Source organism: Piliocolobus tephrosceles, chromosome Y (assembly GCF_002776525.5).
Source record: "Piliocolobus tephrosceles isolate RC106 chromosome Y, ASM277652v3, whole genome shotgun sequence".
Taxonomy (NCBI): domain Eukaryota; kingdom Metazoa; phylum Chordata; class Mammalia; order Primates; family Cercopithecidae; genus Piliocolobus; species Piliocolobus tephrosceles.
Genome location: NC_045456.1, coordinates 16,770,206 through 16,795,156, shown reverse-complemented (window position 1 = coordinate 16,795,156; position 24,951 = coordinate 16,770,206). Strand labels below are relative to the sequence as shown.

General features: G+C 43.6%; 2 protein-coding genes across 7 annotated transcripts in view; one reads left to right on the top strand and one right to left on the bottom strand.

Annotated features, from left to right (window-relative positions):
- Positions 1-15,715, bottom strand: part of PUDP (pseudouridine 5'-phosphatase) — a 181,032-nt gene extending 165,317 nt beyond the window's left edge. The window contains exon 1 of one of the 4 annotated variants that reach the window (XM_023202541.3): positions 15,487-15,715. In XM_023202541.3, coding sequence (XP_023058309.1) covers positions 15,487-15,550 — 64 coding nt within the window. In that variant the 5' untranslated portion in view covers positions 15,551-15,715. The remainder of the gene's footprint in view (positions 1-15,486) is intronic. The other 3 variants (XM_023202543.2, XM_023202544.3, XM_023202540.2) reach the window with 3 other exon arrangements.
- STS (steroid sulfatase) overlaps positions 14,683-24,951 on the top strand; it is a 203,809-nt gene continuing 193,540 nt past the window's right edge. For 2 of the 3 annotated variants that reach the window (XM_026451811.2, XM_023202537.3), the window contains exon 1: positions 14,683-15,036. The gene's annotated coding sequence lies outside the window, so the exon portion shown is untranslated. Of the gene's footprint in view, positions 15,037-15,242; positions 15,518-24,951 lie in introns of those variants that run through there. The other variant, XM_023202536.3, reaches the window with a different exon arrangement.

Genomic DNA, 24,951 nt, shown 5'->3' with positions numbered 1-24,951 from the left:
ACTGCACGTGGTAAAGGTTCTCAGGAAATATTGCTATTAGATCAGAAAAAAGCCTGAGAGCCTGAAGCAGGAAATGGCAGCTGGAATGACACAGAAGTGGCTTTGAAATATTTATAAATCAGCAGGTGCTTGGAAGGTGTGGGTGTGGATGGCAAGGAACTGAAGACTGGAAGATAACTCCCAGCATCTGCTGTGGGGCTTTTGGGGTTTGCTGCCTGGTGTGGAATGCAGGAAAAGAGCAGATCTGGCGGAGAACTAGAGGCCCCTTTTAAAATACCATTGTATTTTAAAGAGGCAGCCAAGAGTTGCCTCTTGGCCAAGCGGGTAGGAAGAGCCTGTGGTCACTGGGAAACATAGACGGGAACTCAAAAGAGCAGAGGCCTGGCCAGGGAGGTCAAGGGGTCATCAGAGCAGAAGCATGTGCGGAAGCCATGAGCTCAGAAGAGGTCTCCACAAGAGGAGAGGGCCCACAACAAAGCCATAGGGACGCCAAACAGGCACCAGGGGGAAGAGAAAGCTATGGGGAAGCCAGAAGAGGAACCATCCATGAAGCCAAAGAGAAAGATTTCCAAGGAGGGTGCAGAAGCAGCAAAGGAAGCCGGGAGTTCTGGCAATTTAAGAAAAGGGTGCCCTCTGTACCTAGCAGCATGGACGTCACTGCTACCTCTGTCAGAACAATTTCTCTGAGTAGTAAGGCCAAAAAGCCAGCTCATAGCGAGGGAAGGAAAATGGGGGAGTGAGTTCAGCAAACGCAGCCCACTTTGGCAAGATGCTTGGCTGAGAAGGGAGGCAGAAAGACAGACAAGCCAGTTTCAAAACACATCCTTAAAATCGGGACACTCACTAGTCCCAGCCAGCAGAAGCAATAAACACAGCAACAGGTACACGGCATTTATTATTCTGTATTATAGATGTGATCATATAAAGACGTTAATTTCTTCAGGCTACTTCACAGAAGTCCCGTCCCCTCCCTATGAGAGGATATGAACTTACTTGATCTCAGCATAAACCCTAATGGTATAAGGGGATGCATAACATGTGCAGATGGTTACATCTCTGTTGCAAAATCATGTTAAACAGTGCAATAGGGACCGTGGGTCAGATATGAACCGAACATGTTCTTTAATCTGATTATATTTTGGTAAGCATCCAATATCCTGGAAGATGTCACACATTGCCTGTGATATGCTGCAAACCATATTCGGGGACACAGAGGATGGGTAATTTTACCAAATCAGTACAGCAAGTAAGTTGTCAATGAGATGGGCCAGGCTTCAGTTACCAACACAGCTAATGTTTCACCTAAGCTAAAGTGGTTTTGGGCTATCAGTAGAGCCTCTCAATCATCAGTGAGATAAAATTAAATCACTAGATGTCAGCTGGTGAGAATTTTAGTCTCTACAATTGTACCTGTACCTGTGAGGGCTGGCAAAAGTATGAACAAATGGTACCAAGACTGCCAGTAACTCTAAGTGATGAAGCGCCCAGGTGTAGAAGTTAGAAGTGCTTGATTTTCACTGGGATTTTCCAACTATTAATAGCTCCCCGGGTTGTCCTGCCTCAGTTTCACTGTAGACAGGACAAGTCGCCTTAATTCTAAATCTCATATCTGATTATGATTTCACTTTAAAGAGCTTGTCATGTAAGCATACCATATCAAAAGCTGATGAGTAGTCAGCAAAATGCCAGTACTAAACACAGAGTAGCAAATGGCAAAAAGTAAGCTAGACCTTTATGTCGACAGGTATTGTAATGGCAAAAAACCGTCATTACTTTAGCACCAACCTAAATAGGAGTCACACAAAAAGAAAAAGCAGATATAAGGATCTACTTAACCAAAGGAAATGCTTTATGTTAAGATAAACGAGGCAAATAAGAGATGCAGAAAGAAAATAAGAATGCACTAAAGCACTGTATTGAAATCAGTACAATGTTTAGTATTTAACGAAATCCATGATTATTTGAGGCCAGAACAAAAATGTGTAACACTCTGCTGAACAAAATGTTTCTACGATAACCAAATAATTTTCCTTTTAAAAAGCAAGAGTTAAAAGGTTTCCAAGCTACTGAAATTGAGGTAAATAAGGGAAAGAGAAGTCTGTGTATGAACAGGTAACCTCCAGGGCTCTAATGGCAGGGATACAACTGGGTCCAAGAGAACATACATGAGATGTGGGCAGCACTTCAGGAAGTCATTTCATCTCATCACTCAGTTCAAGCTCCGACCTCCAGTTTCTTAAGACCTTGGTAGCCTCAGAGTAAAAAGGGATGACACAGACCCAGTAGGCAGAAGTCAGCTGAGAGGTGCAGTGAGAGCCCAGTCACAGGAGCCCCTCGGGATCAGCTATAGGGCTGCTTAAGAGCATTTTCTGTCATGTCCCATCAGCATATGACATGACACACAGGTACCAGTGGCTACTCTTTGAAGAATTTTAGAAAGCTTTTATTCCTTTTATAAGCATGATGCCCTGACAAAATATCAGCTTCCAATTAAGACATCATCAAAAGACAATTTTCTTGACATCTGTCTATAAATTCTGCAGACATTTGTCTACAAATCTGCACTGTGAGAGAGAGACGAGGAACTGAAAAATGAACACTAGGAAATGGGATTCTTCCTTCAGAATGTTTTCTGCTATAATACACATTGCAAGGAATGCATTGCCACCGTAATGTTCAAGAGAGCTGAAGGTTCTGAAACTGTTTCTTTCATATCTCTAACATGAATTTTCTTAAGATGCATGCTTTACATTCTTGTCTCTTAAACAGAATTGCACATTTCTCCTAAGAATGACACTCTCCTACACAGCCATAATACCACCGCCAAACCCAGGCAAATCAGCAATATTTCACGGTACCCTCTAAATACTCAGCACGCATCACAGCTCTCCAATTGTCACAAAAATGTCTTTCATAGATTTTTTTCCCCCAATCTAAGGTCCACTGAATTTGACTATGTCCCTTTAGCCTCAGTGGAAAAGCCAGCCCCTATTTTTCCCCCATGATAGTCAACATTTCCAAGGACCCAGTCCAGGTACCTGGTGGAACATCCTACATTCGGGATTTGTCTTGCTGTTTCCACATGATGTCCCCTCCCGTGTTCCTCCACCCCTCTGAAACTCCTAGAAGTCCAGAGGGATTCAGGTTAACCATTTCTGAGGTCGCTCCAGAAAGCACACGGGACGTGACATGCTGCTTTCTGGCTGGCAAAGCTACATCAGCTGGGCTCCTCGGTGTATCATGCCCCTGTTTGCCTCTGTTATCAGTCAGTGACTTGTGGCAGGGCACTGCAGGCACCTTCTATGGTCTTGGTTTCCATTGGCAATGCTTGTTGGAACCACTTACAGTGGGGATCCCAAAATGGTGACCTGGCTAATTCTCCCACTCTGTCCATATATATCAACTGGCATTATTCTGTAAAAGAGCTCATCCCCAGCCACCCTTTTTCTGTCTTTTGAGAATCATAACACAAAAACTTAAATATATATATAGAGAGAGAGTATTATACTCTCTTACGGTCATTATTCTTTTGATTACAAATGGTTCATATGGTGCCAGTGGGAACCCTCCCACTGCATCCTGGCATGAGAAGGTACTCTGTGCTCATGTTGTATTTTACTGGCCCTGGTCCCTAGAATCAGCCACATCTCCTCAAGGTCTGTGTTCCTTTCATTGGGCATGATGTTTCCAAATGAAGGATTTAATCTTTTTTAAGCCCTCATGAGTATCACCGTATCACTTTGTGTGAAGCAGATTTACAAACTGTGCAGAACATAGGACCCCATTGACAAATATGCCTCAGTCTGAAACATTAAATTTACTTTTCAAAAGCAGACAAAGCATAGGCAACTGAATTTTTGCTTTTAATAACTCTGTGCTGAGGTCAGGAGTTCGAGACCTGTCTGACCAACATGGTGAAACCTCGTCTCTAATAAAAATACAAAAAGTTAGCTGGGCGTGGCGGCGGGCACCTGTAATCCCAGCTACTAGTGAGGCTGGGGCAGGAGAATCGCTTGAACTCGAGAGGCAGAGATTGCAGTAAGCCAAGATCACGCCATTGCACTCCAGCCTGGGTGACAAGGGCGAGACTCCATCTCAAAAAAAACAAAAACAAAAACATAAACAAAAACATAAACAAAAACAAAAACAAAAAACAACTCTGTGCTTTCTCAGGCATCTTGTGCCAAAGCCGTGGGTGTCCTTCAATCTCATGAGCAAACACCAAACAGACTGTGGCATGTGCTCCGACGCAGGGAGAAAACAACTGCATGGCTGTTCTTTTTTTTTTTTTTTTTTTTGAGATGGAGTCTTGCTCTGTCGCCCAGACTGGAGTGCAGTGGCGCGATCTCGGCTCACTGCAAGCTCCGCCCCCCGGGTTTACGCCATTCTCCTGCCTCAGCCTCCCGAGTAGCTGGGACTACAGGCGCCCGCCACCACGCCCGGCTAATTTTCTTGTATTTTTTAGTAGAGACGGGGTTTCACCCTGTTAGCCAGGATGGTCTCTTATCTCCTGACCTCGTGATCCGCCCGCCTCGGCCTCCCAAAGTGTTGGGATTACAGGCTTGAGCCACCGCACCCGGCAGCTGCTCTTTCTTTCCTGTATTCCACTGTGTGGAACAGAGGAACCCATGCACGTGAAACCTATTTACGTTCCCGTGAGTGCCTGCTCTTCGAAAGATGCACAGCATGGCACACCTCTGTCCCCAGCCGCCTCCTCTTCCTGCCTAAGGGTTCCAGCCATCCACACACACAGGCATTATAGCCAGTACTTCTAACTTGTCTCTCAGGCTCTGAACTTTTCACTAAAAAGTTCCATGCACCACCATGGGAGAGGAGTCAGTTCACCAGCTTTCCTGAGGACAACTCTCCTCTGCAGGGCTGGGGCTAGCGTGAAGGTAATGAACCTATATAGACCGGATACAAACATCTCCCCAAAAAGGTGAGGAAGGGGTGCAGCATTATTCTTGACAGAGGCAGCTGACCTGTGTCCAACTGAAGCACTAGGCATAATTTCTATTAGAGGAAATACAGGGCACAGAGGAACAAGGAAGGTGGTATCACGTGGAAACAATCAGACAAATCCAGAATGTAGGTTGGTGTCTAGATAACCATCCCAGACTCTTCCAACAGTAATGGGGGGGAAACCCAGGATGTGTGCTTGCAGGATGGGGTGAGATTTTCACCTTAAAATAGGCTAAAGGGATATTACCAATGGGCACTCAGTTTGAGAAATACTAAATACTAGTCTTAGCCTGACAGAGATTAATGTAGTATTTCTCTCTCTCTTTTTTTAAAAATTTTTTAAAGACAGAATCTAGCTCTATTGCCCAGGCTGGAGTGCAGTGGCACGATCTCAGCTCACTACAACCTCCGCCTCCCAGGCTCAAGTGATTCTCGTGTCTCAGCCTTCTGAATAGCTGGCATTACAGGCACGGTCACCATGCCAGACTAATTTTTGTATTTTTAGTAGAGATGGGGTTTCGCCATGTTGACCAGGGTGGTCTTGAACTCTGGTCTCAAGTGACCCGCCTGCCTCGGCCTCCCAAAGTGCTGGGATGACAGGCATGAAACACTGTCCCCAGCCCTAGTCTCGTATTTCTCAATGAAACATTAGAGATTTCTAATCTCTACCTGCCAGACATTGCTCAAAAGAGATGTGAAGAGGCGCTACATAGGTGCTCCAGCTATGCAAACCCAAGGGGAAAACAAAGTCTTCCTTGTGCTCTTACACAGGAGAAATGCATGTGTTAGGATTATTATGTTTTCAGATATCTTCTAACCTCCACACTTCAATGTAATCATTAGTAAGATATTTTTCCTTTTTTAATACAGTCTTTGCTTGATAACAACAACAACAGGCCAGGCACGGTGGCTTATGCCTGTAATTCCAGCACTTTGGGAGGCTGAGGCAGGCGGATCATGAGGTCAGGAGATCGAGACCATCTTGGCTAACACAGTGAAATCGCGACTCTACTAAAAATACAAAAAATTAGCCGGGTGTGGTGGCGGGCGCCTGTAGTCCCAGCTACTCAGGAGGCTAAGGCAGGAGAATGGCATGAACCTGGGAGGCAGAGCTTGCAGTGAGCTGAGATCATACCACTGCACTCGAGCCTGGGCAATAGAGCAAGACTCCGTGTCAAAAAACAACAACAACAATAACAAAAAACTGCTCTCGTCTATGCTTTAGTAAAGATGCCTATGGCTGGGCCATTTCTCCTGGTCTGGAATATCCATTTTTCTTCTTGGCTCCTATCTATCCTTGACAGTATGCTACCCCAAATGTGATTTCAGTTCAAAATCCTGCTCTGTCACTATCATATTCTTATTGTGTTTATCATCAGCAATTATTCACAGATTTTACCAATCATGTTTTAGATTCCAGCAGGACTCTAAGATCCTTAAAGGAAGAGACTAATTTTGAGCCTTTGTAACACCCAGCAGAGTATTTTCTAAATAGATTAAGGATGAGTGAATGCATTCATCTAGAGCTATGCTGTCCACTCTATATTTTGTGTCTCTATGTTGCGTTTTGGCAACTAGTCATTGGGGGCTACTTAAATAACACGAGAAATTCAGGTCCTCAGTTGCATGAGTCACATCTCATGAGCCCAGTTTCCAGCTGTGGCTCCCATCGGACGCAGTATAGTTACAGAACATTTCCCTCCTGGCAGAAAGGTTTGCTGGATCCACAGTGCTGGGCTAGAGAGCAGACAGGTGTACAGTGCTCAAGGACCATGTGCTTCTCTTCCACGTGCATGGCGGCTCACACAAGTGGGAGAGAGGGTGGGTGCTTATTTTGTCCTTTGTCTGAAGGTTTCAGATAAGCTTCGATGTGCCAACTATGACCATTTGCTCTCACTTCACAGACACGTGGGATAGTCTATTAGGAGTCAAACAGCAAACTTTGGTTTGCTGCTTGCTCTGTCCTTGCACAGCTATGTCATCTGCAGTGTTTTTTAAATAAGGCACCATCGATCACAAAAGGGCACATCATTCGGCCCAGCTCCCAGAGCTCAGAGAGAAGAGTCAAGGGCCCCGCCAAGCGCCACAAGCAATGCCATGAAACTGCCTGCCAGGCATGGCTGTGAAGAGGTGACCATTCTCCTCTCATACACAGGCACCTTGCCACGTGGCCAGCTGCACCAGGGTCCTTAACTGCTACTCACTGTTGGCATCACAGCAAAGGACACGAGGGAGACAGGGGATAAAGGAGGATCAGGGAAGGTGGTGATCTATCTGCCAGACATTGCTGAAAAGGGATATGAAGAGGAGCCACATGGATGGCCCAGCTATGAAAACCCACAGGGAAAAGTCTTCCTTTTCATGCTCTTACACAGTAGAAATGCATGTGTTAGGATTACTATGTTTTCAAAAAAAATGCTCTTTAAGCACCAAGGCAATTTTAAACTGCAAATATCTGCATCACAAAATCAAGGTTACCCCCTTCCACCATTTTAACACTATTAAAGGAAGCTCTTAATATATGAAATGCTGCACTTATTAATCACTGAAATTCCCTTATAGCCGATGATATGAGCATTATTTTCAAATGTAATGTATTCCAGGATAACACTATTGTGCTTTCTACCTATAGACTGTCTATCAATCACTTTTCAAACATCTCATCAGAAGGTCTGACCAGTCGCCTGAGCATCTATATAAGGAGTGCTTTCAGGGGATATTTCTTAGGAGGTATCATTTACCTTGCTCCTTTACATTGCTTTAAGTCTCCATCTACTAATGAAAAATGACAGCAAATAGTATATAAATTATAGCAGTTTTTTAAAAAAGAAATAGAATCAGAGTAAAGAGTGAATAATCACAAAGATAAAAAGGACCAAATAATCTCTAACATACAGCTTTTCAAGGAGAAAAATAGATTCTAGCTCAAAAAACAAAACAAAATGATGCACTGCTGTCCCATATTATATAGGCATATTTTATTGTGCTTCACAGATTGTAGTTTTTACAAATTCAAGGTTTTTGGCAACTCTGAGTCGAGAAAGTCTACCAGCACCATTTTGCTAACAGCATGTCTCACGTGACGTGTCTGTGTCTCATTTGGGTAATTCTTGAAATATGTCAAATAGTTTCATTATTACATCGGTTACGTCAATCTGTGATGAGTGATCTTTGATGTTACCATTGTCATTGTTTTAGGGCACCACGAACCGCACCCATATAAGTCAGAGAACTTAATGGATAAATGTTGTGTGTGTTCTGATTGCTCCACAGACCCCCATCTCTCTTCCTCTCCTCCAGGCCTCCCTAGTCCCTGAATCACAATAATATTGAAATCAGGACAATTAATAACCCTACAATGGCCTCCAAGAGTTCAAGTGAAAAGAAGAGTCACACATCTCTCACTTTAAATCAAAAGCTAGAAATGGTTAAGCTTAGTGAGGAAGACACGTCAGAAGCTGACAGGCTGAAAGCTAGGCCTCTTGCACCCAATTAGCCAAGTTGTGAATGCAAAGGAAAAGTTCTTGAAGGAAATTAAACATGCTACCCCAGTGAACACATGAATGGTAAGAGAGTGAAACAGCCTTATTGCTGACATAGAGGAAGTTTTAATGATCAAGACCAAACCAGCACAACATTCCCTTAAGCCTCTTCACTTCTATGAGGGCTGAGGCATGTGAGAAAGCTGCAGAAAAGTCTGAATCTAGCAGAAGTTCATGAAGTTTAAGGAAAGAAGCCACCTTCATAACATAAAAGTGCGGGGTGAAGCAGCAAGTGCTGATGGAAAGGCCGCAGCAAGTTATCCAGGAGAGCTAGCTAAGATCAATGATGAAAGTGGCTACACTAAACAGATTTTCAATGTAGACAAAACAGCCTTCTACTGGAAGAAAATGCCACCCATGACTTTCATAGTTAGAGAGGAGAAGTCAGTGCTAGGCTTGAAAGCTTCAAAGGACAGGCAGACTTTTGTGTTAGTGGCCAATGCAGATGGTGACTTTAAGTTGAAGCCAATGCTCATTTACAATTCTGAAAATCCTAGTGCCCTTAAGAATGATGCTGAATCTTCTCTTCCTGGGCTTTGTAAATGGAACAGCAAAGCTCGGATGACAGCACATCTGTTTACAGCATGGTTCACCAAATACTTTAAGCCCACTATTAAGAATTACTGCTCAAAAACAAAGATTTCTTTCAAAATATTTCTGTCCACTGACAATGTACCTTGTCACCAAAGTGCTCCGATGGAGATGTACAAGGAGATTCGTGTTATTTTCAGGTCTGCTAACATGACGTCTATTCTGCAGCCCATGGATTGAGGAGTAACTTCAATTTTCAAGTCTTATTACTTAAGATATGCATTTCTTAAGGTTATAGATGCCATAGTGATTCCTCTGATGCATCTAGGCAAAGTAAATGGAAAACCTTCTGGAAAGGATTTAGCATTACAGATGCCATTAACAACATTCAAGATCCATGGGAAAAGATGAAAATACCAATGTTAACAGGAGTTTGTAAGGAGTTGATTCCAATTCTCATGGATGACTTTGAGGGGTTCAAGACTTCAGCAGAAGAAGTAACTGCAGGTGTGAAAGAAATACCAAGAGAACTAAAATTAGAAGTGAAGCCTGAAGATTTGACTGAGTTGCTGCAATCTCAGGATGAAACCTGAACTGATGAGACACTGCTTCTTAGGGATGAGAAAAGAAAGTAGTTTCTGGAGATAAAAATCTATTCCTGGTGAAGATATTGTTGAACATTGTTGAAGTGACAACAAAGGATTCGCTATATTAACATAGGCTTAGTTGATAAAGCAGCAGCAGCAGAGTTTGAGAAGACTCCCTTTTTTTTTTTTTTTTTTTTTTTTGAGACAGCGTCTTACTCTGTCATCCAAGATGGAGTGCAGTGGTGCAATCTTGGCTCACTGCAACCTCAGCCTCCCGGGTTCAAATGATTTTCGGGCCTCAGCCTCCTGAGTAGCTGGGACTACAAGTGCGCACCATCATGCCTGGGTAATTTTGGTGTGTGTATTTTTGGTAGAGATGGGGTTTTGCCATGTTGGCCAGACTGGTCTCCAACTCCTGACCTCAAGTGATCTGCCTGCCTCTGCCTCCCAAAGTGCTGGGATTACAGGCGTGAACCACTGTGCCTCACCGAAAGAGAACTTTTTTGTAAAAGAAAGAATCAACTGATGTGGCAAACGTCATTGCTGTTTTATTTTTTAAAATTGCCACAGCCACCCCAACCTTCAGCAACCACTACTCTGGTCAACAGTCAATGTCAAGATAACACCTTCCACCAGCAAAAGAATTACAACTCACTGAAGGATGACATGATCCCTAGCACTTTTTTTTTAAACAATAGGTTTGTTTTTTGTTTGAGATGGAGTCTCGCTCTGTCGCCCAGGCTGGAGTGCAGTGGCCAGATCTCAGCTCACTGCAAGCTCCGCCTCCCGGGTTCATGCCATTCTCCTGCCTCAGCCTCCCGAGTAGCTGGGACTACAGGCGCCCACCACCTCGCCCGGCTAGTTTTTTGTATTTTTTAGTAGAGACGGGGTTTCACCATGTTAGCCAGGATGGTCTTGATTTCCTGACCTCGTGATCCGCCCGTCTCAGCCTCCCAAAGTGCTGGGATTACAGGCTTGAGCCACCGCGCCCAGCCTGGTATGTACATTTTTTAGACATAATGCTATTGTACACTTAATAGAATACAGTATAGTATAAACCTAACCTTATGTGTACTGGGAAACCAAAAACTTCATGTGACTAATTTTATTGCGACGTTTGCTTTACCGTGGTGGTCTGGAACTGAACCCACAATAGTTCTCACATATGCCTGTATCCAGTTTACTTAAAGATTCTAAATAAAACCATACTGCTTTTATTTGAAAGAGAGAGCTAGAAAAAAGAAAAGGATATTTTACACCTGTATGCCTAGAATCTGCTGAATATTTGTGTTGCCAGCTGGACAAAACTCTTATTTATCTGCAGAATTTTGCATTTTAAGTTTTACCCCCTTCTCAATTATTCTAGAAACAGAAACGGCTGCAGTGGACAACCAACCACTTGCCATAAGAACGTAAAGTTGGCATGGTTCAGGTCTATTAGAAAACAGAACCAAAGGGAGCTAAGTCTATAATTTGTTGCTGTTTCTCCGACATACAATATAGCATCTTACTCCAAATCTCTTTGTTCCCTTAATAGGAACACACGTGCCTTATGCTTTCTATATTCCAGAAGACTTTTCAGTTTTCAGAAACAACAGATTATTCATTGATTACACTGTAGTGAAAGGCCAATCATGGCCCCTGAGATAAGGGCTCACCTCTGTCCCAAGCCCTCACACTGGCCTCCACCCTCAGCCATCTCCTTTGCAAATGTGGAAGAGAACCTACATTTCACCTAGCAAGGTTAAAACCAAAGGGTGCACTGTCAGCCCCCAGGGGAGACAGGGCAAAGAAAGAATGTGAACCTACCACCAGAGTTGCTTTGACATCCAGAGCAAGACCCATTACAAATGATGCAAGGAGGGGAGGTTGTGATTACTATCTCATTCCAACTAGGATCCCTGCTAGTTCTGGGGTTGAACAATAACCACCTATGGAAGCATGCAGAATGATCCTTCACTTTGCTCCACCCTCCTCAGAAATGTGCCAAAACTCTTAGAAACCCCACTTGGAATGAATGACTTGATAACATCAAGTAGTAAGAACCGACTGAGGCTGAAAAGCTCGTCAGCTGCACTTTTAAACCTCATCAGACGTATTTCATGGGGTCAAATGACAACATACGTAGATTTTTCTGACAGTATGTCTAGGGTATGCGCTAATATTACGTAAGAAAAATCTATTTTTGTCATCAGCTATATGGATGTTCCGGTGTCTAAAGAAACAGCCTACATGAAGTTAACAAAGAATGGTAGCGCGAAACACACTCATGCTATGCCTGTGGAATTTTGGCCACACGGTGGACATGACTGTCAACTGTCTCAGGCAGCCCACAATCCCATCAGTACTGGGCTTGGTGATCCCCACAGAGACCCTACCTCCGTGCCCTCTTAGTGTCTCCTGGGCCCCAGACAGTGAGGCAGGCACTTACAGTCTCAAGTGCTATTATTTGGCAAGGAGGAAGCTATGGGAGTACAAGAAGGCACAAAAGAGGTCTTCATTTTACTATATAAAGGTGAAGTAGAAGTCACTCATTAAAATCCTGCAATCTGGATTTATAAAGATATGGTATATTATGGTCAACACTGCAAATGTTCTTATTACCCTTCACAGATCTACCTTATTATATTACGATATTTAAGAATTTGGAAATAAGCTTATTTTCCTTTGATTTTAAAAGGATTTTAAATAATTCTCTGTTAGACTCCAAGAAAACCACATTTTACACATACCACATTTTACATACACCAAAACTCCTAATTCTGAATATTCTTAATACCCATCTTCTGCCTGGCCCTCCCAGCATAGCCATTATCAACAGACATCTTGAGTTTCTCCACAAAGACCTAGACCCATGCTGCCCAAGCCAGTAGTCACCCACCAAGTGAGGCTACAGAGCGCTTGAAATGAGGCTAGTCCAAACTGAGATGTGTTGTATGTTTAAAATACACACAGATTTTTGAGGACCTAGTATCAAAATTAATGTCAAAAACTTCAATGATTTTCGTATATTGACTTTGTATTAAATAATATTTTTGATACATTAGGTTACATCATTCAACTCAATGTCATCTGTATCTTTTTACTTATTAAAAGTTGCTCCCCAAAATTTCTACCTGGCTCAATTCTGTGAGACAAAACTACTCTGGACAACAAACTATCTTCTCTTTTAAAGAAATTGGGACCATCTTTTGTGTTCCTAATTTCGGTTATTTACAAAAGGAATCATCTTCCCTGTCCAGCTGCTGAGATACTGTTTAATAATTGTCATCTTCTTCTTTCAAAATCATCTCAGTTTTTAATTAATCCCAGTCCCCTATTCTCTTTCTCTGAATGGCATTTGAGAGCAAAAATTATTAATATTACCTAAATCATAACTGACTGTTACCTTGGTCATGAGAAACAGAATCCACAGTGTTTTTTTTTTTTTAAAAAAAAAGGACAACTAACAGCATCGTACATGTCAAAAGCATGGGAAAGTGTCCCGGCTTTCTTCCTGGTCAACATTTCCTCTAAAATCTCCATTTACTTCCTCCTTCTCCTCTGATTAAACAAGCTTCTCCTCTAATGTTAACAATCCTCCATGAAACTATTCGTTTTCAATCTTACTTCCCCAAGTATGCAAGTATTGGGGCTACATCGACAAACAGAACTTCCTAGGAAAATGCATTCAAAATTCCCAAAAAACAGACCTACTGTAAAACAACTCATTATAAATTGATAATATATTGTTATGCAAACAACAGATACACTGAAGTGAGGTGCTAAAGAATGAGAGCAGGCATAATCTGGTAGATTAAAGTGGTACATTCTGGAAAGCTGTGTTTTGTATTTATACATTTGATGAAAGAATGGGATAAGCAAAGGTATATTTCCAAGAAAGTTTTGCAAGGCCTTACCACCTCAAAGAAGAGGTAGGGCAGGAAAGGAGGAAATGGGCGGAAAATGAGGGAGGGGAATAAAAAGAAGTAGGGCTTATTTTTCCAAATAGCACTAATTCTTGGTTATCTGACTAGATTAGAGGATTGGGTAACAATGTGAGGTCAATGCTTGTAATGCCATTTAAGTCACATTCATCACTTCAGGGCATGGTTATGTGCGAATCTAGAATCAGAATTAGGCATCAAGCTCATTTAGAAGTTTAATAAATTTAATTTTAATGAGACATCTTGTTTGGCATTAAAATTCATGAGACTCCCAGAACAGGTTCTCTGGACCTTTATTAGAGAGTAAGAAATTTATTTGACAATTTAGCTTCTTGACCACCAGAGTAGGAAAATTCATGTCTACAAACTATACCTATGTATCCCAGAAGCTTTCTGACATTGAGTCATTTCAAATTTAGTAGCTGCATACACCGTTGGCTCCAATTAGTGACCTCCATGGGGATTTTTTTTTCCTTTGGAATTTATCAGTTTATACCTCAGTGTTCATAAAATGAAGAGAATGGTTTCTGTGTGCCTTTTTAAAAGTAAACACTGCTAGTGAATCACCCAGCAATATGATGAGCAGAAACAAGGTCACATTCACAATTTAAGATGAGCTCAACATCATTATATTTAGAACGGGATCAATCCAGAATCGGTTCTCAGTTTGGCTTCTTATTAGCTGTGTGACCTTGGGCAAGTAGCTTTACCTCTCTGAGCTTCAGGGATTTTTCTTTTTTTAATTACTGAAATGCAAATACTTCCTTCTAACTTGCAGGGTTTTGAAATGAAGGAATGATATACGTAAACAAGCAGGTCAGCTGTCTACACAGAGTATGCAGACATGTTTATAGATATATGAAGCCTCCTGGTGATTATGTGTCATAGTGTTGTGTTGAGGCTTTGGGTAGAGCTCAGCATACTTCTGTCTTGAGTTAAAAACAGGGTTTTATTCTTTGAATTCTACTTGAATACCTCTTGGCTGGTGAAGTTCACATGTGCTATGACTGACTACCTTAGTACTCTGCCAAGTGTTTCTTAATGCCTCGGATTGATAGAGCAGCGGTTCTCAAACGTTCACGCACTTGTTAAAATGCAGATTCTGATTGGGCAGGGGTAGGGTGGGGCCCCAGCTTCTACATTTACAAGTGGCCCCCAGGTGATGTCCCTGGTGCTGGTCACCCTAGGCAGTCAGGCCACTTGACAGACCTTCTGTGCCTCTACGCTGCTGACGGCGCGGGATAATTCCTTATGGTTGCACAGGGCACTACTCCTGTGCACTGCGGGAAGTTTAGCAGTATCACTGGTCTGGACCCCGCTAGATGCCAGTGACCCCATCACTCCACGCCAGCTGTGACAGCCAAAATGTCTCCTGACATCGCCATTGCCAGATGCCCTCAGGGCGGCAAAACCGCCAGGTGGAGAACCGCTACCATGTAGGATGCTACCATCAAGGTGCGCCCACAGCAGCAACCTTGGGGCAGGCAGGCAAGTATCCTCCAGGCTAGCTTGCAGACGGGGAAACTGAGGCTGGGCACCCCTCAAGGTCGCACGCCTGGGTAACCGAAAAGACAGCGCGGAGGTCCCGCCGCGCCGCACTCTGCGGAGAGGACGCGGAGCCGCGCGCCCGCCCGGTGGTCCCCAAGGACGGCGCCCACGTGCTCCAGCCCCTCGGGCGGCCCGCCGACCGGAAGCGGGTGCTGGGGCCGCGTAAACGCCACGGCCACGCGCGCCCGCCAGCCCGGACATGGGCCCGCGGGCGCTCCCGGCCGCCGCCCGACTTCGGGGCCGGCGGGGGGCAGAGCGCGCGGGAGCCCGAGCGTCCCTGCTCCAACACCGCCCCGCCGCGGCCCCCCGGTCGTGACGTACCCCGCGCCGACCGTTCCCACGCCCACCCAAGACCGCCCTCACGGGAGGCGGCGGCCGCACACTACCCACCCAGAAGAAGTCCGTCCATGTCAAAGATGAGGTGGGTGACGGGCTGCGGCGGGGGCGCCGCCATGGTGCCGCCTTCTGGGTTTGGGTGGGGGCGAGGAGGAAGTGCGCGCGCACCCGCCCGCCCCGCGCACGCGCACGCGCACTCAGGGCCTCCTCGCGCGCCCGGGGCCGCTCTGCGCACGCGCCCCCCGCGGCCCCTCGCCCGGCTCCGAGCCGGAGCGTCCTGGGCTGCCTAGTGCCGCCCCGCGCACGCGCACCTCGGGCTTTCGCCGCAGCAGCAGCTGCAGACCAGGGATGCGTCGCGGGCCGGCGTGATACGTTTACCCGTATCAACTCCTCCTCACTTCACACCCGGAATCGGTCCAAGCTACGCAGTCAGCGGCCGCGCAGAGCCGAGGGGGCAAATTCACTGCTTGACTTTGTATCAGGGGTGTGAATGAGGAAGGAGGGACAGTACAAGGGACTGTCGAGTGGAGAGAGGGGGTTGAAGATTCTCAGGGTGACATCACTGCTAGCCATCAGGTTGCAGACAAATGGCCTTGGTCACGAGGTCCCTGGGTGGGTTCGCCCGAGCCGCCAGCCCCTGGACCGTGGGTGGGTTTTTCTCAGTTTCGCTTGCCCGCCTCCCTGCGGTCCTGGACCGCGACGTGAACCGTCAGCCGCGCATGCGCAGTGTGCGGAGAGGCTGCACCACCTCCGTGCCTGCATCTCTGAGCGTCCCAGGCTGGTGCATTGTCCCAGAGCAAAGCCAAGCTGCGCAAGGAGGATGCTGAAATAATACTAATAGTCAACATGCCTTGCTGGTTATTCCTTCTTAGGTATCATCTGTCTTTTGGGCTGCTCTGAGTTTTCTTCCTTTTTTAACTTTTCAAATGCCACCTAAACAGCTTTTTTTTTTTCCCCCTTGCCATTGTCCGAAAAATACTTTTTTGTCCCTGTTTGTATTTTGTGTTCGTTTATGTGGTATATTCACGTTTAAGGACAAGGATTGGACCTTTTGCGAAGCGGAAATAAGAGTTTTAAGACTTTAAAAACGTGAGGGTGTGTCGGGCGCAGTGGCTCACACCTGTAATCCCAGTACTTAGGGAGGCAGAGGTGGGAGTTGCGGGAATACTTTGAGCCCAGGAGTTTAAGAACTGTCTGGGCAATATAGCGAGACCCTGTTCTCCACAAAAGGGGAAAAAGACTAAAACAAAACAAAACAAAAAACAGGTGTAAACATAAGGATGTGTTTCTAGTTTAGTGCCTACATGGTGGATGGGGGCACGCCTGGATTCAGCAAGAATTATCATCTATGATAGACAAAATGCATCTGTGTCTGTTTCCTCCTGGGTAAAATGGAGGTGATAAAGGAGGTGAGGCAGGCCAAGCCCTTAGTACTAGTGCATAATATATAGTCAATAAAATTATGTGTTCTTACAACTGGTGCTATAAGATAGCTTCCCCCGTTTAATGCAATCGTGATTTCCCTTTGAGGACACAGAATTTCAGAGAAGGCAATTTATGAGCAAATTAGGAAGGGACTTGTGACTCAAATACCATCATTCATGGTTTCTGTATTAGTTTGCTACAGCTGCCATAATAATGTACCACAGACTAAGTAACCTAAACAACAGATGTATATTGTATCACAGATCTGGAGGCCAGAAGTCCTAGATGAAGATGTCAGCAGTCTTAATTCCTTCTGAGAGCTGTGAGGAAAGGACCTATTCCAGGCCTTTCTCCTCAGCTTGAACCTGCTTTCCTTTCCCTATATCCTGTCCTGTTGTCTTCCCTCTGTGTGTGTCTCCGTGTCCAAATTTTCTGCTTTTTTAAGAACACCATTCTTATTGGACTAAGGACCACCCTAATGACTACATTTTAATTTGATTACCTCTGACAAGTTCCTGTTTCCAAATAAGGTCACATGCTGAGGTAGTAGGGATGAGGACTCCAACATATATTTTTGGGGAACACAGTTCCATAATGGATGCGTTCCACACACATTGCTGTGGTACCTACAGTAAGTATGACAGTATTTTTCCACCTGGAGTCTTTAGAATTCTCCCTCCCAGTTTCTTTCCATTCTCTGGAAACAAATGGATGCACACATGTCAGAGTTACTGTTATTTTTTTGGTATTGTAACCACCTCACATTTCTGTTTACTCATTAAATTAAAAAAGAGTATTTTTCTTTTTCTTTTCTTTTCTTTTTTTTTTTTTTTTTTTTTTTTTAGTGAGACAGAGTCTCACTCTGTCGCCCAGGCTGGAGCACAGTGGTGCAATCTCTGCTCACTGCAGCCTCAGCATCCCGGCTTCAAGCGATTCTCCTGCCTCAGCCTCCCGAGTAGCTGGGATTACAGGCAGCAGCCACCACACTCAGCTAATTTTTGTATTTTTTAGTAGAGATGGGGTTTTACCATGTTGGCCAGGCTGGTCTTGAACTCCTGACCTAGTGATCCGCCCACCTCGGCTTCTCAAAGTGCTGGGATTACAGGCATGAACCACCAGGCCCAGCCAAAAAAGAGTATTTTTCAAAGGAAAAAAGGCCCCAGTCCCATTTTGACGAAATGACAAAGCCTCACAGTGATTGTGGAAGAGACAGATTGGGAAACCTTAGGTACTTCAGCTCTCCACAGATGTGAAAACATGCTTCACATTTTTTTTTATAAGTCTTATTTTCCATACTTTTCAGTAACATCACTTCTATGCATAAGATGGAAGACTCCTCTTTGCTTAAAAAAAAACAAACACACTGTGTGAATGCTTCTCTGTCACAAGCTAGTTTGGAAAAGAATGAAATTTTGTTCTAGCAATGTGGTTTGTACACATATAACAAGTTAGTTTTTAGCTTTCAATAATTCTCCAGCAGCCAAAGATGGGCAGCTTCTATGCTGACAGGGATGCATTTCCTTCCATGAATTACAGTTTACTTTTGTACAATTGTGTTTTCCCCATGGGACAATAACTTACTTTTCCTGACAATTTTAAGATACAGTAGAAATGATCCAGTAAACTATGGTACGATGGCATCAAAAGCATATTAACAGTGGAACAGATAAACAGACGATCTTCTTTCACACAACATACAAACTTAACCATGCCATTTATTGTGTGTGTATATATATGCTATCCTGTATGAAGTCTTAGCTTATTTCAACTTCCTTAGTTTGTTGTCCTGGTTCCTGTGTCTCTGTGCTTTTGTTAACTGTTGTATTTGGTTTCCAGTCTGCTATATCTGTTTTCTGTGAGCCCCTTTGCCCCATTATTCTCTTTACTTCTCTGGGGTACAAATCTTGCCAGTGTAGATGGAGGGTAACAGGTTGGACTAGGGACCATCTTTCTCAGTAGCTGTACACGGTCCACTTTTCTTGATGCTGAGAGACCGGAAAGCTTTGACTTCATCTGATGGGGCCTCAATTTGAGCTCCTTGCTGCAGACTTACCTGCCTTCTTCCCCTATATAGCTGGCTTAGCAATGTTGTCTTAGGAAGTCTCTTGCTTCAGAGGCACTGAATATTCTCACCTGTTCCCGCTGCTGGTTTCCTCCCAGCCCAGTGAGCTCTGGAAGGGAGCCTGGTATAAATGGCTGAATTTGCCACTCCTGGTTTTGTACTCTCGGACCTATCTGGTACTTTTGTGTGGGGAGGGTGATTGTTTTAGAACCCCTTCACCATCAGAGTACAGACTGGCTCTGAGCGAGAGGTCCGGTTTGCTTCTCTGCAGTGGTGGATAACAGATGTGATCTGAACTGGTAGTGCCAGCATCCGCTGGGAGCTCACTAGAAATACAGAATCCCAGCTGCCACCCCCAGACTGACCGACTCAACATCTGCCTTTCAACCAGGACATCCAATGGTCTAGACCATTGACCCCCTCCTGGGGTATACCAGCTATTTCATTGTGGGGAGAGGGCTTAGGATTATTATTATTGTTGTTATTTTATTTATTTGTTTATTTTTTGGGACGGAGTCTCGCTCTGTCGCCCAGGCTGGAGTGCAGTGGCACGATCTCGGCTCACTGCAAGCTCTACCTCTTGGGTTCACACCATTTTCCTGCCTCAGCTTCCCGAGTAGCTGGGACTACAGGCGCCCGCCACCACGCCCCCGGCTAATTTTTTTGTATTTTTTAGTAGAGGCGGGATTTCACCGTGTTAGCCAGGATGGTCTCGATCTCCTGACGTTGTGATCTGCCTGCCTAAGCCTCCCAAAGTGCTAGGATTACAGGCGTTAGCCACTGCGCCCGGCCAGGATTATCATTTTAATGTAAAGAAGTAGCAAATGTGTTAAGTTTACCAACATTTATTTTTATTTTATTTTATTTTTTGAAACAGGATCTCACTGTGTCACCCAGGCTGGAGTGCAGTGGCATGATGTTCACTCACTGCAACGCCCCCCTTCCGGGTTCAAGCAATCCTGCCACCTCAGTCTCCTGGGTAGCTGGGACTGCAGGTGCCCACCACCATGCCTGGCTAATTTTTGTATTTTTTAGTGGAGATGGGGTTTCACCATGTTGGCCAGGCTAGTCTTAAACTCCTGACCTCAAGTGATCCACCCACCTTGGCTTTCCAAAGTGCTGGAAGTACAGGCAGGAGCCATGGCACCCAGCCCTAACATTTAATATTTGTGTGAACACTGGTCAATGTTCTTGTGTCCTGGTCTTTTCTCCAGGTATCCTTAGAGGGAGGAGGGGAGACATCATTGCTTTCAACCATTTTATTTCATTTCAGCATAATGCAATGTACATATTAAGGTAAAGTGTATTTACGGTTTATATTATTTAATTTTTAAATCAGCTCTCAAAAAATGGACAAAGGGATCAAAGACATGCCTATGAAAATAATAAAATGTAGCTTCCAGTTAATAACAAGAAAGTAGAAATTCCAGCATCAGCTTTATAGCCTTCACTAATGATTACAGATCATGTTTCGTAATATCCGTAATGTTAGTGCCTAAGTAGACACACGCTATTCTAAAATAGCACATGTGAAGGGAGGACGTGTGCTTCAAAAATGTGGAGAAATGAAGCACGTGGTCAGACCTTACCATGAGTTCGAATTTCCTCTGTCCTGCCAGGATTCTCGCTGACTAGACATAACTGGACATCTGAGAGAGGGGTTCAGGCTTCATCACTCCCACCCTTTATCATCATATTGTTCTGGGATTTAGGGCTCCTGACTCCAAACAGTTCCCTCCTCGTTTGCCCCTCTCTCTGTTTCTCCTTCCCTCCCTTCCTTTCCTCCTTCTCTCTTTCCCTGTTTTCCTTCCTGTTCTTCTCCTGCACTCTCTCCTTTCTTCCCTTCCTTTCCTCCTTCTCTCTTTTCCTGTCTTCCTGTTCTCCTTCTAAACTCCCTCCCCGTCTCCTGCTCTCTCTCCCTCTTTTCCTTTTTTCTTTCCCTCCTGACGTTGCCTCTAGCGTAGCCTCCTCCCTCCAGGACCTGTGAGGGGTTTGTGCACCCATAATGGATACAACTGGGGATGTCAGCAACTTGGGCCTTTGCTGTGTCTTGCACAACCTTCACAAAGAGGGATACCCACTGGCCCTGCCCGCTGAAGCTTCTCTCCTTGAGTGGAATCACAGCTGGAGCTTACCACGCAGAGTGCTGTGTGCCATCTCTAATGTGTGCCTTGTGTCGTCGCTGCTTCTGAATAAACCATATGCCCACCTGCAAGGCTCTGAGTCCCTGTCACATCTTATGCAAGTTGCTTAGTGCTCTGGTCACTTCTCCAAAGTGTTTGTAAAGGCCACATGCTGAGAGTCTGAGATGAAAGAGTGAGTAGTTTATGGTTAAAGTTGGCTCATTGTTTCATAGCAACTATGGTAATAGCCACCAGCCCTCAAACAATTAGAATGTGCTTACAACTTTTTAAATGATCTCTTACTTCATTGACTCGGCAACTCTGCAAGGTAAACAATGGAATTCTTCTTCTTATAGAAATAAAGAAATGGAGCATGAGGAAAGTCAGGTACCTTGCCTCAAGTCATATACCTGAAAATGATCAGGGTGGAGAGTGCAACCTCTGTTGGTCTTCCTTCCTCAAAAAGAGCCAAAAGGCAAAAACTATCTATTAATATGTTTCATATATGTTTTCAAAATTTCTTATGTTGTACTTAAACAATCAGGACCACAACATGAATAGATAATATCAAAATCAAACACAAGAATGAATGTGCAAATAAAGGGGGAAAAAGTATTCTAGAAACCACCAGCAAAAAAATGATAAGGAAAAGGAACCTTCAAAAAATAAACAAGGAACATTTGTTTTCTTCAATTCTGATATCAGTATGGCATATCAGCGATAACATGGTTCAACCAGTCATTTCTAGGATTGAAAGTTTTCACCTTTATTTTACTTGCATCCAACTCCTGTGCTGCTTGGTGCAAGCTAACACCTGGAGGGAACAGAAAGCTGGTTGCACAGCCTCTCCCTTCAGCTTCCCCGTGATCACATAAGCCTGGAAAGTGTGCTGAATGAGCCCTTGCCTCCTCAATTCATAGCCATGTGTTCATTTGAAACTCTCCCATTTTTGTGGTCAATGATCTTCCCTTTTTTTTTTTTAACACAACAATTCTCAGACTTACTCAACAGGGGCCATCACACATGCTCTTTAAAAAGAACATAATATCTCCTTCAAACACACTTTAGAAATACCAGATTACTGTTAGGCATAGGGTCCATTCTGACTTACATTCTGCCTCACCAACTTTCTCGAGAAGCAATCATTCAGTAAGGCTGTGGGATTTTGCCAAGTGAGCATGACACCAAACACATTGGAAAAACAGAGTAAATTTACAGAGAAAAATTCAGAGAATGAGAATCTTAGGTACCTCAAATAGTTAAGATTTTAAGAATCTTAAAGGGAACAGAATATGTTTATATGTATATATGTATACCATACATATGTTATATAAGCTATATAAATAATATATTGGTGTGCATGATTTTGATAAACTTGAGGAAATGCCTTTATATATAACTTCAATATATTTAGTTTGTATATATTCACAAATGTATATGTTAAATATTATATTACAAATAATGCAACTGCATGACTTTAAGAAAGTTAAGAAGAAAGATGATTACAGTAGGTTCTCACTTGTTCGGAGGTCTTTGGAAACTGTGACTTTAAGCAAAGCCACATATAACAAAACCATTTTTTGTTCTCATCAACTTTATAACAAAATGATGTTGAATGGAACAATCTGCTGTATATCGTTCCCCTTAAAGTTGCAATTTCCAAGAATCAGCCAGGTATGGAGGCTCACGCCTGTAATCTCAGCACTTTGGGAGGCCGAGGCCAGTGGATTTCTTGAGCTCAGGAGTTCAAGACCAGCCTGGGCAACATGGTGAAGCCCCATCTCTACAAAAAAATACAAAAATTAGCTGGGTGTGATGGCATATACTTATTGTCCTAGCTACTTGAGGGGACTGAGGTGGGAGGATTGCTTAAGCCTGGGAGGTCGAGGCTGCAGTGAGCTCTGATCGTGCCACTGTACTCCAGCCTGGGTGTCATAGTGAGAACCTATCTCAAAAAAAAAAAAAAAATTCTGAGAATCTATTGACGTTAAGTCAGGAGTTATTGTATATATGATTTAAATGTACTTAATTTATTACATATATGCACATATATAGGTGCATGCATGTGTGGGGTTTTTATTTTTAGCTGGCTCTTCTCTTTGGATGTATGTGTGGTTCTAACAAACTTCAGGCGAAAGGTCTTTATATATAATATATGTGTATATATATATTTATATATAATTGCATAGGTTTGAGAGTTGTTTAATAGGCTAAGTGAAGTAGATGGGTCAAACAGGTACAACACATGTATTTTGTTCTCTTGTGGGCACATTTCAATTGAATATGTTTATTGGCTGCTGTTGTATTCGTGCATAAACAATAACATTTGGAAGCATCTATTTCAAGTCAATTTCCTAGGGCCCTTTAAACCACTCTGAAAGAATCTTAGAGGCAGTAAATTTCCATGACTCCTTCCTCCTGGAGTAAACTAGGAGGCCAGTTAAAGAAAGGTAATTTACTAGGACTTAGGTTTTGGTTTAATAATAAAGCTATAACTTGAAACATGGAAATGAAGTATAGCAAAGAGAAGGCTGTGATTAAATCTGCTCCTGAAAAATGGAAAGTGAATGATAATTAAAAACCACAAATATGCAAAAATACCCAGAAACTATTCATAATTTTTCGTGTTCCTTCTTTGATCTACCCCCAACCATGTTTCATGTAACACACATAGGAGGAATTCTGGGGTTTTCCATGTGTTTTTGCCCTTTCCTGTGCCATAACCTTTACTTTAGTAGACAAGGAGGGGGTCCCCAAACCAGAGATTTGAGAGCACTTTTGATGTTTTAACGTTTCTAGAAGTTATGAAGCTGGCAAATGGCTTGGAGAAGAATAGTTGAGTCCATCCTGAATGTATACAGAGCTCACTGCTGTTTGTCTTGTGCAGTTGTGGATGTTGCAATAGGGAGACTGTAAACTGGATTCTGGGGCTCCAGGTCTCTTCCTTCTGCATGGCTAAGAGGAGAACCCTTCTGTGAGCACCGTGTTGCTCTCATCCCACTTGTCTGATTTGCATTGAGATGCCTTTTCCTTGATTCAGGGCCCTAATTATCAAGCCTTGACCTTTGCTCATGCAATTGCTGCATGTCGAGTCTTTGAGAGTGAGTGTTCTCTTGCTTATCTCTGATTGCATGCGTCCTTCTTCTGTGGGACTCTAGGATTTCCCACCAACAGTCTCTCTATTGGGTTCTTTCTGGGTACAGGCCCAAGTATGAAGACATGCCCAGTGTTACCTTGAGGGTTCCTGTGCAATGCCTCTGATGGTTGACACAGTTATAGGAATGTCAAATATCAGGTAAGTTCAACTCTGAACGATTTCATTAAGCATCTACACGAATTCATATACCAAAGTCTGTGCTTTTCATGATCTTAAAGCACAGTAATTTTCGTAGCTCATAAAGTAAAATCTTTTTACTTCTGTTTTCTCAAGATTGTCAAAAAGGATCATCCATTTCTTTTGGCCAGGCACCATGCCCTGCGACATTATATCTAATCAATAAAGGGTTATTGATCAGAGGGGCCTAAGATATATACTTCTGCCTGCCTTACTGGTGAGAAAGCTGATGCCCCAAGTGATTAAGCACTTTTTGGAGGTCATACAGCTAGTGGGTGCTGGAATCAGAATGCCATGTCTGTCTGACTCCAAAGTCCTCCATCCACATATCAAGACAAATTATTCTGGGGAATATTTATTGTAACAGGATACTCACTTGACAGCATCGTGAAATGAGATGGAAAAAAATGGCATCCTATAGAAATTTTCCATGTGGATAGCCAGGAACCCTATGGATCTCTGGCCTCACAGCAACGAGAGAAGTGAAGGCTTATGAAGAGGTTTATATGGCATTATAGCCCTACCTCTTCTCCAGTGGAGTTAGGCTTTCTTTTTTCTTGTTTCCTAAATGAAAT